General features: G+C 39.9%; 1 protein-coding gene across 3 annotated transcripts in view; it reads right to left on the minus strand.

Annotated features, from left to right (window-relative positions):
- Positions 1–12,771, minus strand: part of Spef2 (sperm flagellar 2) — a 224,325-nt gene that overhangs the window by 16,314 nt on the left and 195,240 nt on the right. For all 3 annotated transcript variants that reach the window (XM_023712040.1, XM_023712034.1, XM_023712033.1), the window contains 3 exons: positions 12,279–12,458; positions 4,436–4,681; positions 3,580–3,702 (listed from right to left, as the gene is read on the minus strand). In XM_023712040.1, coding sequence (XP_023567808.1) covers positions 3,580–3,702; positions 4,436–4,681; positions 12,279–12,458 — 549 coding nt within the window. The remainder of the gene's footprint in view (positions 1–3,579; positions 3,703–4,435; positions 4,682–12,278; positions 12,459–12,771) is intronic.

Below are 12,771 nucleotides of genomic sequence, written 5' to 3' on the forward strand. Positions count from 1 at the left end.
CTTCCTTCTTTCCTTTCTCCCTCCCTCCCTCCTTCCCTTCCTTCTTGTTAGCAAAAATGAGAATGGAGTACCTTACTGGAAAGGGATCCTCTTTTATTTTAAATATGAGGATTTAGGCTTTCAGGGCTATCAACCCAACTCTTCGTGCTTTACTGTCATATGAATGAGTTCTTACTGCAGAAGTTTCCTGTGCTTTCACTTGATTTCTCAGAGCACTGAGGGAGATGTGAAGGGCAAGTGGATCAAGAGCCAAAGGAGCTGACGTGGGCATAGTGCAAGGAAGCACTCTGGTAATGGATTAACAGTGCAGGACAGGATGTGTCAGGTGATGCTGGCACAAAGGCACTGGCATCCCGCAGGATGGCAGGCAGATGGATTTCAGCGAGAGAGGTCTTGGACGGCAGGAGGGCCCGGGAGATGGCTTAGTGGCATAAGTGCCTGCTTAGCAAGTGGGTCCCAAGTATGATCCCCAGTACTGAAAAAAAGGCCTCCATATTGGATGGCAGGAAAGATTTAGGGAGTTTGCGGAGGCATTTTTAGTGATGAATACATCAAGATGCTCCTGGAATATACTGGGCAGGGGCCTGAGTGAGATGTAGGACATCTGGCTAAGTTTGAGACTGTCCTGCACAGAGAGACTGTTCTATACAACATAGCAATAGTAGCTCACTGAGGCACCCTGCAAATTGACAAATTCCATCCTAAATGTGGGTAGAATCTAACTTTAAATAGTCCTGTGGTCTTCAACTTTCCCTGGGAGGTGAGCATCTCTTCGGGAATAGCTCTGTGCTATGGTTTCCTTCCTCAGGTAAAATGCTAAAAAGAATCTTCTCTGAAAATGAGTTCTGTTTAGCTCCCATGGTCATACTGATGATATTCCCAAGTTACCTAGACTTTGCAGAAAGTTTTCTACCCATTAGGTGAGAAAGTAATTGTGGCATCACCTTACACTCTTACTTGTTCTTGGTAATAGCAAATAAATCATATTATAATCCTGCAAATTTGGTGAGTTATTTTGCTGCTTAAAAATAAGACACATTTCTTGAATAGAATTTGTACAATTAACTGTAGTCTAATGATGGGCCTATGGAACCTACCTCCTTCAAGAAAAAAAAATGACATGCTGTGTCTTTTAACAAAATATTTTTACATCAGTATTATGTTATAGGGGTCTTTAGGAGGCTATTCATGTTGTGTTGCGTTCCAAGTCCATTGCAAACTTCTGTTTCTACAGCCTTTACAGAAGGCCTTTTGCGGGGGGGGCGGGTCTGATCTTTCTTTCCACACAGACTGGCTTCTACATCTGACCCAGATCCCTCTTTCATCTAGGATGCTGCCTCCTTCTCTCCTCAACAGCAAAATCCAGGTGGTCCCTCTCATTTCTCCTCAGTTTCCAAAATGCTTGCTATCTTTCAAGACCTAGCTTACTCTTTCCTGGGAAGAATCTCTCCATGTTTCCAGCACACAAAAGCAGTCATATTTTGAATTGTTACCGTATCACACTTTGTTGCCTTAACTTATGTTCTTCTCTTGCAACTCATGCATGCAGACGGTGTCTTGCAAAGCACACAGATGCGGAATTTATTTGACAGTAACAGCTCATGTACTGGTCTTAGCGGTAGGTGCTTGGCATTGAGAAGTAACCCCAAGGGCCACCATTTTTATGTTGCACTGTCCACGTCAGATAAAATGCCAACGATTTTTACATGCATGATCTCACTCAGTCCTCACTGGGACCCTTTAATGAGGAAGGACTGTTACACACATTTAAAAGATGACACAGCCCGGATTAGAAGATAGTTAAGGCAGCTAGTAAGTGGTGCACACGATTTTCAGTCTAACGATTTTCTGATTCCAGGAGCTGTGTTTTTATATGCAACTATACTTCACTTGTAGGTGTTCTCAGTGTCATACTTGTTTGCTTCCACTTTTATGAGTACAGTTTTGGAGTACATGATGTTCATATTCTGTGTGGGATGCTGGTGCACACATATAACACATTCTCATTCCTTTTCTGCTCTCCTTTCCCTGTCTTCACTCCCAATCCCTTCATCTTATTGACCCTCTTTCCAGTTGAGAAAGGTTTACCTTCCTGTTTACTGTTACCTGTCTGAGTTCTTTCTTTTTATTTATACTTTGTGTTTGTCTTAAGAAAGAAACCATGTAATATTTAAGCTTATGTGTCTGGTCTGGGATATTTCATTTAACATTATGGATTCTAGGACAGACCCTTCTCCTAAGAGGTACAATTGGCTAATAAATTCATAGCAAATGTTCCACATCACTGGCCATTAGAAAAAAGCAAATTAAAAAACACTAAGATTACATCTAATCCCAGAAAGAATAGCTGTCATCAAAAAACCAAATAAAAACAAATGCTTGTGAGGATGTGGGGATAAAGGACCCCTTCTATATTTTTGGTGGGAATGTAAACTAGTATAACAAAAAAAATCACTATGGAGATTCCACAGAAAACCAAAACTAGAAATTCCCATTTGATCCCGCTATGTATCTTTCCAAAAACAGTTAAAAGCATCATATTATAATGATACATGCCTAGAGTCTTGATAGCTGCTTGTGTGAATGGAATCAATTTCAATGAGTGCTAATACAGACAATAAAAATCATACAATAAAGGATCAACAATTTTGAACAAATAAATTTAGGTATAAAGATACTTATGTTTTGATAGTTTCATTTCTAGACACAAAAATCTGCAAAAATAACTTTGATATCACTGAGAAATTAGGATATTTGCTTTGACTACCTTCAATTTACCAAAATTGACATGCTTTTATTTCAAACTCACAAAACTCAATAGTTAAACAAATAGTGTAAATCAAATAGAGAGACTTTATACTATTAAGTCATAAATGCAGAGGATGATAGCAACTTGCTCTATTCTGATAGGGGACTGGTGTCAGCTTCTGCCTGCCTTAGGGTCCTGGGACTTGCCATGTTAAATGTATAATTACCATGTTTGGCTTAGTTTCGTTTTGCTACTGTGTGGTCTTTGAATAGCAGTTCATCCTTTCTTCTGCTGGGTTGGCTGTTCACTCTGGGCTTTGTCCTTGCTTTACCTGTCTTGTATACAGTCTCCCCATGAAACTAGCACCCGGACTTTTTCATGTGGTACAACTTCCACTACATAGACAATGTACCATAATTTGATTAAGGTGAATTTGGCAGTGTGTGGCTGGAAGCCATGGTCTTGGTTAGTTCTCTCTTGCAAGAGGGGTCCTACCTGTCATGTGCTTCTATTTATGTTAGTCTCATTCTGTGGCTAGAAAATGATGGAGAAGCCCAATGGTCCATCTACCCAGCTTTAACTGTCACTCAACACCATCTTCTGTTTTCATACCCAGCTGGGCCCATGGCATTGCTGAGGCAGACCCAGAAGACCAAAAAAAATTGAGAGCTGCTTCAATTATGAGTGAGCTTGCCATCCTCTGGGCATTGTAGGCTGATCTCTCAAACCAAGTTTAGCTCTTACTCTTCCTTCCCAGCCTACATTAGGAATGCCCAGCAAACCTCGAGCCTAAGCCCACTCAAATTAGGATTGGTTTTGGCCATACTTACAGGAATTGTATAGTCTGAATAATTTTCAATCAGTTCTTGAATGAAAGGATGTTTCAAAAGAAGAGCAATTTCAATCAGTTCCACATTCTTGACACCTAGGTCTTGAAATGTCTTTTGGAAATTCTTTAAAGAACAAAAATGAAGTCAATTAACTTAAAATCTGGCAGATATTAAAGAATAGTTTTATTTATTAAAAGCATTCCAATGACTTCTATGCAATGATAGATATATGATATATATTTTCCTCAGAGCAATTCTGTGAGAACATACTTGGAATTGAGAGCAACCTTTCTAATGTACAAGGGGCAGTTGAAATATATAGTGAATGTCTAAATTAAAAAATATTGCAATGAAAGGCATACTGCCACTAATCTCCCTTCAAATAGTCTCTCTAGCTTCAAATATACTTTTCCTATTGGTCTTGTGACTTTCTGAAGCAGTTCTGGAAATCCTCTTCTTGAGTGTCTTAAAAAATGTGGTCAAAATACAATGAATGCTGCTGCCCAGTGCCATCCAACAGAAGATGGGACCATAGGATCTTATGACATATCCCTGTCCACATCATTTATGAGACCTGTTCCATGAGACTTCTGGCTTTTTCCCAAAGTCCAAGTGATAATATAAGGGAAATAATTTTAATTGATGCAGGACTTGGAGACAAGCCATCACAGCACAATAACACAAAAGAGCACTTGCACTATAGTTTGAGAAAGTAGCAAGAATGATGGAATAAATGTATGCAAAGAAAAAGGAAGCATTTTAAAGAATATGAATGGCAGTGTGTCTTTTACTGTAATAAACCTGAAAGTTTTATAATATTCTTGTTTTATATTATACCTCAAGTAGTCTAACCAACCTCTGTATAAATGTTCTTTATCTTCAGGTGTCTGGCGAATCTGTTAGTATCCTGTGCCTCACTTCCTCCTCGGAATACTGTGAGCAGTTTTTCCATGGAAATCTTTTCAGTGTTTGCCTTTGCAGATGCTTCTTTTTCCTTTGGCTCCCTTTCATCTCTCCCCTCTTTCCGTTCTCTTCTTTCTCTTCCATCATTTTCATCAAGTTTGAGAATATCATCAGTGGGACCCATAGAAGAGAAGGAGGTCTGCAAAAGTGAGCAGCAGGAACATGAAGTCAGACTGAAGTACACACAGATATTCAGAGAACACCCACACATCACACTTGTCATAGTTGTCAACATCCTAGGACAATTCTGCTTGTAGTGTAGATGGTCTTACTGTGGGATGTGCCTTATTTGTCTTCACGTCTTTATATGCTTTTGAGCTTACTACACTGCTAGGTTTATCAAATCCCTCAAGAAATGCCTACTGGAATACACTAGTATGCATGATGCTAAAGCGCTGACCATGAATATATAGAATTAAAACAGGATTTACTTTTGAATTGATTACAGTTGAGCAAATTGATTTATGGCAAATTAATTTCTCAAGTTTGATAGATTTGGAGATACTTTTTCAGATACTAAAAGATAAACTGAGAAAAACCTTAGAAAAATATGAAGATAATCAAATATTTAAGAAAACAATTGAAATTGTTACTGCTGCTCTTTGAAACTGGGCTAGCAGTCTTCAACTAAGACACTTGCATTTTGGGTACAGAAATTGGAATGCCCATCTCTGGCAAAACTAAACAAAAAAGGGGATATAAATAAAGGACCATTTTGTATCTGTATATACAAAATAGTTAGTATAGATCTACAGCTACTTTCTCTTAATTCAATGAGAAGAAAGATTTGTACTGATAGTGTTTGGACAGGAAATCATGCCTTAATCTTGTCCTATGAATAACTACTACGAAGGCAACAATATGCAATGTATTAATTGTTGTAACTGTTGTATTAACCTGTTTTGAAACTGCCTCATTGCTATTTGTTTCTCAATAAATTTAATTTTAAAAAAGCCTGAAAAATATTCCTACACTTTGCCTTACTGATTATGGCTCTAAGGATTAATCCTGAATAAACAGGAGTGGTCATGAAGATGTCAATGTGGATGTGCATTTGATATTGAAACAAAACTAGACCATCTGTGATTTAATAACAGTGGGTGAAATAAATCAGACCCACATATGTGAACATCATATGGTCTCCTCAGTGTAAGAAACTGAATGCATCAATAAAATTGGAAAGATATAATAGATATTAGGAAAGGGAAAGAAACTGTTCAAAATGAAAGACTAACAGGGATGAGGGAAAGGAGAAAAGAAAAAAAGAAGGAAGGGGGAATATATCTATATATACAAGACAGCTAAGATAATTTTACCACTTAATTGCATTGGTTTGTTGAAAGGAACAGTTAATACTTAATTTTTTTACCTAATTTTACTTTTGTATAATTGGATAATCTGAACAACTACTTTGAAGGTAACAATACATAACAATGATCGTTAATTTCCTACTATCTTGTTTTGAAATACTGTATCATTTTAAATGTTTTTTTAAATTTTATTCTCAGGGCCAGGGAGATGGCTCAGTGGAATAAGCGCTTCCCTGGCAAGTGCAAGGGCCTGAGTTCAATCCCCAGTTCTGAAAAAAAAAATTATTCTCTTTAAAATGAAAAATGGGTGAATGGTGATATAAATTATATTTTGTGATGGAATCCATACTGCAATGAAAAGTATGGTATAGAATAATATTTAATATACAAGATTAAGTATATTAATCTTAATGATGAAGCAAGAGGAATCCAAGTTTGAACTCACACTGGCAACTTAATGAGACCTATCCACAAATAAACAATTATACTAGGGCTGGGTACAGAGCTCAATGTGAAGAACTTAGGTTCAATCCTTTGTATTACTAAAAAACCCTAGAAAGTGAAGTAATAAATGTATTAAGAGCTTTATCTTGTTATATGATCTATCCTTACTAACAAAAATGCAGGGCACAGGTACATTAAAGAGTTAATAGTAGTAGTAGAGCAGAGGGCCTGATCATTTATTTTATGCTTTCGACTCTTTACATTAAATTTTTGTGTGTGTCTGGTTGTGTACTTTCTGAAGATAAGGTAATAAATGTTTGATGATTTCCCATAGGACAATTAGTGTTTTGAAATGTAGTTGCCCAGATATCAGAGAAAAGTTGAGTTCTGGTTTTCTTTTCTGAAGAAAGGAAAAACACTAATTTGAAAGAGTGAACATTTTTACTTCAGTTGGAGTAGTAAGTGCATAGATTGTACAAGTTCTCTGCAAATAAGTAAATGTCAGGTGTAAAAATGAATGACATGATGCAAAATTAAGTGTTTGGTGGCCGTTTATTCTCACAAGGGCCATGGAGGAACAGTGGGCAGTGCAGTGGTGTAATGAAGACAGGTTCCTTTGCTTTTGCTTTAGTTGAGGTCCTAAGTCCTTAGTTAGATTGGGGATTTAATTGAATGCTAAAGGATGACAAATTACATATTGAAACATATTTTCAATATGTTATGAAACTTCTTTAAATAATTGGAAATGACTCTTGGTAGGAATGTGAAGTAGGCTTAAGTGTCACCACCTAGGAATCTTGAAAATTAGCATACTTGCTTCTCATCAATAACATCATGGGATAGGGCTGGCCAGATAGCTCAGCAGATTAAAGAGCCTCCTTGGGCAGACACAAGGACTGGGTCCCCATGTGCTGCACTGGCCCCAGCCAGGGGGCGTGCAGAGACAGCAATTGAGACTGGGCATGGAGGCACACACCTGTAATCCCAGCACTTGGGAAGCAGAAAACAGGAGAATCACTATGAGTCCAATCTGTGTCATGAGACCCTGTAGACTGTACTAAATACATTAAAATAATAATAATAATAATAACAATAATAATATCATGGGGTATAGAATATTTTGTACAGTGGGCCAGAGAGATAACTCAGTGGACTAAGGGTCTGCTTAGGCAAGCACAGGGACCGGGGTTCGATCCCTGGCACCGCATGCAGTGGTGGCACCCCCCCCGGATGCACTGAGCTGATGATCGAGTCCAGGCGTGGTGGCACATGCCTGTAATCCTGGTGCTGAGAAGGCTGAAAGCAGGAGAATCACTATGGGTCTGAGCTACATAGTGAAACCCTATAGCAAATACATAGATAAAGAAGAAGAAAAAAGAATATGTAGCATAGTAAAGTGGACCTAGGATGTAAAATACATTGCTGAGTGAACATAGAATGAATGAACAGGTAACATAGGCTCAGAGTAGGCAAGGTAAGCTCAGAATCTATGGGCGAAGAAATGACTGGGTGTTAAGGTGAGCAGGAAATTCCAAAATTAAACAAAGGAAAAATCTGGTCTTTCTGTAGTTGTTTCAATAATTACGGAGAGATTTATTTTTGGAAATGTTGGTATAAGGATTACTACATAAACACATTTTTAATTGAAAGGGTAACCATTTATTTCTTACATTTTTGCAAGAAGAACCCTTAGTTTATTAATGTCAGAAGTTTCTTTTAAAATATTTTGCTAGTTTTGATGTCTGGGGTTGAAGCAGAACCGATTTAAGTGGCTCATTGGGATGGAGGAAGAGTACAGAAATCCTGATCAGATCGAAGAAGCCAGATCAGCCCTTTAGGCGACTGAAGGGCATGGAAGGATGGGAGCCTTCTCTCCAACAAAGGCTCTGGGTGACAGCAAATTTGAATGTGTCTATAGAAACAAAACCAGTGATGCTAGTTGGAAGAAAAGCCAGTGCTTGTGAATAAATAGCCACTACTGGCCCGATTCCACAGAGTCTCATTATCCTCTAAGCAAGGGGACCAGTGGCACAGTCGAGTGCTGTGTTGTATGTGGCTAATTCTCTAACACAGGCCTCAACAGTGTCTAATAAATGCACTCCTGGCCATGCGTTTTGATCAATCAGCTCAGCTGCACGCCTCAGAAGGCAGAAAATAAGGTCAGCCTTGGGGAACAATACAGTCAAAACATCAAAGAACAGAATGAAACCCAAAGGCCTTTGGGAAACTTTGAACCCCAAAGGCCTTAAACACTCCTGCTGAAATATTTTTTGTAAGAGTTTTGCAATGTAGAAGAGTCAAGCTCATAATTTGTTAAATACCAGCATGACAACCCCCCCGTCTGAAAAATGAATTTTCCTATAACGTCCTTTTATTTAAAGATTTGGCAGGACTAGTCCATTACTGAAGAGAACACCTTACTCTTGAGCTTCTTTTAAACTACTCAAGAAGTCATGGTTTTACGCAGCATGTCTAAGCCACCTTGAATAAGATCAGTATAAGCAGCAGAGATAAGAAAGAATGAAATAAGAGCACTGGGGGGTGGAGGTGCAAAATTTTCAGTTGTTTTTACAGAGATCAAAAGCAGAGGTCTGACTGAATAACCTGGGAGTGAAAATGCGTAGTTGGAGGTGCTATTTCTGCGATAGCGTCTGTGACCACCTGAGGGGAGGTTGCCCGGGAATCTGGGACACAGCTAGAAAGGGCCGAAACATTGAGCAGTGTCATTGGAGACATGTTGGTGAAGACCAAGGGCAAGTGAGAATGGAGGAGGTGGAGGGCTGCTGGCTTCCAAAGGCCTCTAGGGTTATTCCAAGTCAGGAACAGGTCCAGGTCTCTGAGGGGCCAAACCTGCGGTACCTTGTCTCACCTCATGCCCACATTTGGTTTTTTGTGGTTTGGTTCATGTATAGTATCCTTGGATTTTAGAAGCCCTCTTGAGAACAGAACTCAAGGGGAGCTGCTAGGTGGGAGCGCTGACCTCTCCCAAAGCAAATGAGAGATTAGGAACAACATGGATGCTGCATCTTCTACTACCTGGTCATCACCCACTGAGGTAGCTGTTGGTTGCTGCTGTAACGTCTCTAGTACAGCTTCCTTTTCCCTGATCTTTCCCAGATGCTGCAGGCATCATCCTGGATCCTGCTATTGCTTTTTCCTGCCTGGAATGTTTGCCTTTCTCTGCTATACCTTGGATTCCCAACTCTCCCTCTTTCCCTTCCTCCTGCCTTTCACAGTATCGTTTGAAAGCAGTGATCCATCACTGCTGTTTGAAAGTACTTTATCCCAGGGCAGGTGAGATAGCTCAGTGGAATAAGCACCTGCTTAGGCAAGCACAGGGATCAGTTTTCATCTCCAGCACCACATGCCATGCTGGCCCTGCCCTTGGGTGTGCTGAACTGGCCACTGAGTCCGGGCGTGGCGGCACACTGTAATCCCAGCACTGGGGAGGCTGAAAACAAGAGGATCACTATGAGTCTGAGCTGTGTAGTGAGGCCCTGTACCAAATATATTTAAAAAAAATTTCCCATTAATCCAAGAAGGAGGTAAAAATGATTTAGCAGCAGGAGTCAATGGATAAGCAAAGGCTTATTAAATTACTAGATTAAATGCCTAGTATTTAATCTAGTATTAAATTACTAGATTAAACGTATAAATTACTAGATCTCTTCTCTCCATCTCTGCCCATCACAAGGTGTTCTTAACAGAGCAGGCAGAGAGATCCCAAGAGATTTTCAGTCAGGATACTGTGCCCTTCTTGTAACCTCTCATCTGGCGCAGAGTGGAGGTAAAGTTCAAGCTGCCCTGGCTCCCTCAGCTCTTCTCCCCCTTACTCTTTCACCCAACTCTCTTCCGGTCAGCTCTCTATTCGTGAGAACACACCAGAAATAGCCTTTGGTGGGACTTTTCCACTTTTTCTCCCTCTTACAATGTCCTGCAGCTCATCTGCTTTTTCCAAGCCTGCTTCAGGCATTGCACAAAGAGACCTTCTCTCACCACCTACCCCAACTTCTGTATTTTTCTCTCTCCTTTCTTCTGTATTACTGCTTATTTATTATATATCATAGTTACATTCATTTTGGGAGTTTGGTGTTTGGATGAAGCATATCTTGACCATTTTTAATCAAAGCTATTATTTCTTTTAAGGCACCACTTGATGCCATCCATATTTTATTAATTTTATTATGGCTTGTCCGTCTGCTGCCTGAAATGATTTTTGGTCCACTGCTACACATTCAGTGTTCTGTGAAGTTTCTCATTGCTGAGACAAAAACACCTGGAGTTAAAGGAGGAAAGGCATATATGGTGCGCAGTTTGCAGCCATTTTAGTCCATATTGTTGTAGGCAGCTAATTTAGATAGAAGTATAGGCAGTAAGACAGGGATAGGCCCTGGGAGATGTCAGAGCAGAAGAAGAGATGCCTCGCAGCTGCTGGGGAAACAGGCACCTCTGCTGTGGCTAGACCTCAAACAAAAGGCGAAACAAATACACCCACATACCTCCATAGGGATGGATATCAGCAATTGATATTTTATTTTATTTTAATGTGTTAGGTATAGGGTCTCACTGTGTAGCTTGGACTCGTAGTGACCTTCATGTTTTCAGCTTCCCCAGTGCTGGGATTACGTGCATGCACCACCACTCCCGGACTTGGTGGCCTGCTCAGTGTGCCTGAGGGTGGGGCCAAAAAGGTATGTGGTGTCAGGGATCGAACCCCAATCCCTGCACTTAAGCAGGCACTTAGTCCACCGAGCTATCTCACTGGCCCAGGAACTGATATTTTAAATAGGTATCTAGCACGTGGAAAAAGGCAGGAAGAGTGACTAACCCAACCCTCTGTAGGAAAAGTCCTGTTCTACATTCATGCCCACCTCCTGCATGAATTGCTTCCCCAGATGAACCTAATTTAATCAATGTTATCTGAGCAATTATACTTACAATCTTATTGGTTGACCATAGTTTTGTCTCACTTCATGTCCACCTTGCAAATTCCCATGTTTCCACCTTGAAAACGTCTCACATGTATACCTGTTCTATAAAAATCCCTAGAAAAGGCAGGCAACCCACTTGGGACTCCTTCTGTCCTTCTCTTGGACAGAAGATTTCTTTCCCCCAGTAAATATGTTTTACTCTTAAACCTCAGTTGTTCCTGAAATTTATTCTGCAGTTTTAGAGAACATAAACTTGCATGGAACATCTAGCAGGTTGGAAACTTATTTTCCCTGTATCAGTAATCATCTGCCTCCAAGGCAAGGTGGTGTGGCAGACCAGCCGTGCAAGGAGAAACAGCTCATGTATAGGATGTACCTGTGGCCTGAGCTTGTTTCAGATAAAATTTGCATACAGTAAGACAGACTGGTTTGATACCCAACTCTTTTTCATTTATCAGAATAAGTACTTCCTACCAAATAAAGCCTGTGCTTCCCAAAGCAAAGTTTGAGTCCATCAAGAAATCTTAGGGCTGGGGAGATGGCTCAGTGGAATAAGCACTTCCCTGGCAAGCGCAAGGCCTTGAGTTCAATCCCTGGTTCCACCAAAAAAAAAAAAAAATCTTTAACAGAGTTTGATTTCACTACAAAATGTTTAATAGCATGTTATGGAGCCTAATACCTCTTATCCTAGCACTGTAGAAGCCTAAAGTAAGAGATTGCAAATTTGAGCTCATCCTGGGCAATTTATTGACTTAAGACTTATCTGAAAAACAACTAAACCTAACAAACAAAGAAGCAAACAGCAGGTTGGGCATACAGGTTAGTGGGAAAGCCATAGGTTCAATCTCCAATACAGTAAAAGTATTTGATAGAATTTGGGTTCCCAGTTTTTAATGCATTTGAAGATTTTGTGTATACAACATTGTGAACACTGTTAGCACTTTGGGAGAAACAAAGAGGCACACAACAGAGTCAGTGCTGTCAGGAGTTTTGAAATTCCTGCCATCCTTCTCCATAACCCAGAGTTCATCCATTTCTGGAATGTCATTACCTTTTCTTGAGCCAGCATAGGGGTTTCAACTTGTCTGAAGATATGAGTTCCAATAGCCACACTGAGGGCTCTGTAGATCCCTTCTACCATGTCCGGGTGGCACGCAAAATACAGTAGCATCTGAGTGTAGTCCACCTGGGGTGGATCCTTCTCACAATCAGCAAACAGCATGAAGAAGAACTGTTACACAGGGAGAGAAAATGAATGCACTCTAGGAGTCAATGCATAGATAGGACAAAGAAGAATCCCTCCAGGAGCTTTGAGTTGTTACCTTCTAAGTATATTGAATTAGTAAATCAAAAGTATAATGGTCGATTTTAACTAAAGAATATGCCAAGTCAATGGTATGTGATAGTACTATGTCAATGGTAGTAAGATACTTAAGAAATAGTGAACTAATTAAGGGTGGTGGGGACTAACGTTAAGTAGGAGAAGGAGACTATAAGACCACGGACCCACTATGTCTTTTGGCTCATCCAGAAAAACTGGGTTC

Source organism: Octodon degus, unplaced genomic scaffold, assembly GCF_000260255.1.
Source record: "Octodon degus isolate 3935 unplaced genomic scaffold, OctDeg1.0 scaffold00002, whole genome shotgun sequence".
NCBI lineage: Eukaryota > Metazoa > Chordata > Mammalia > Rodentia > Octodontidae > Octodon > Octodon degus.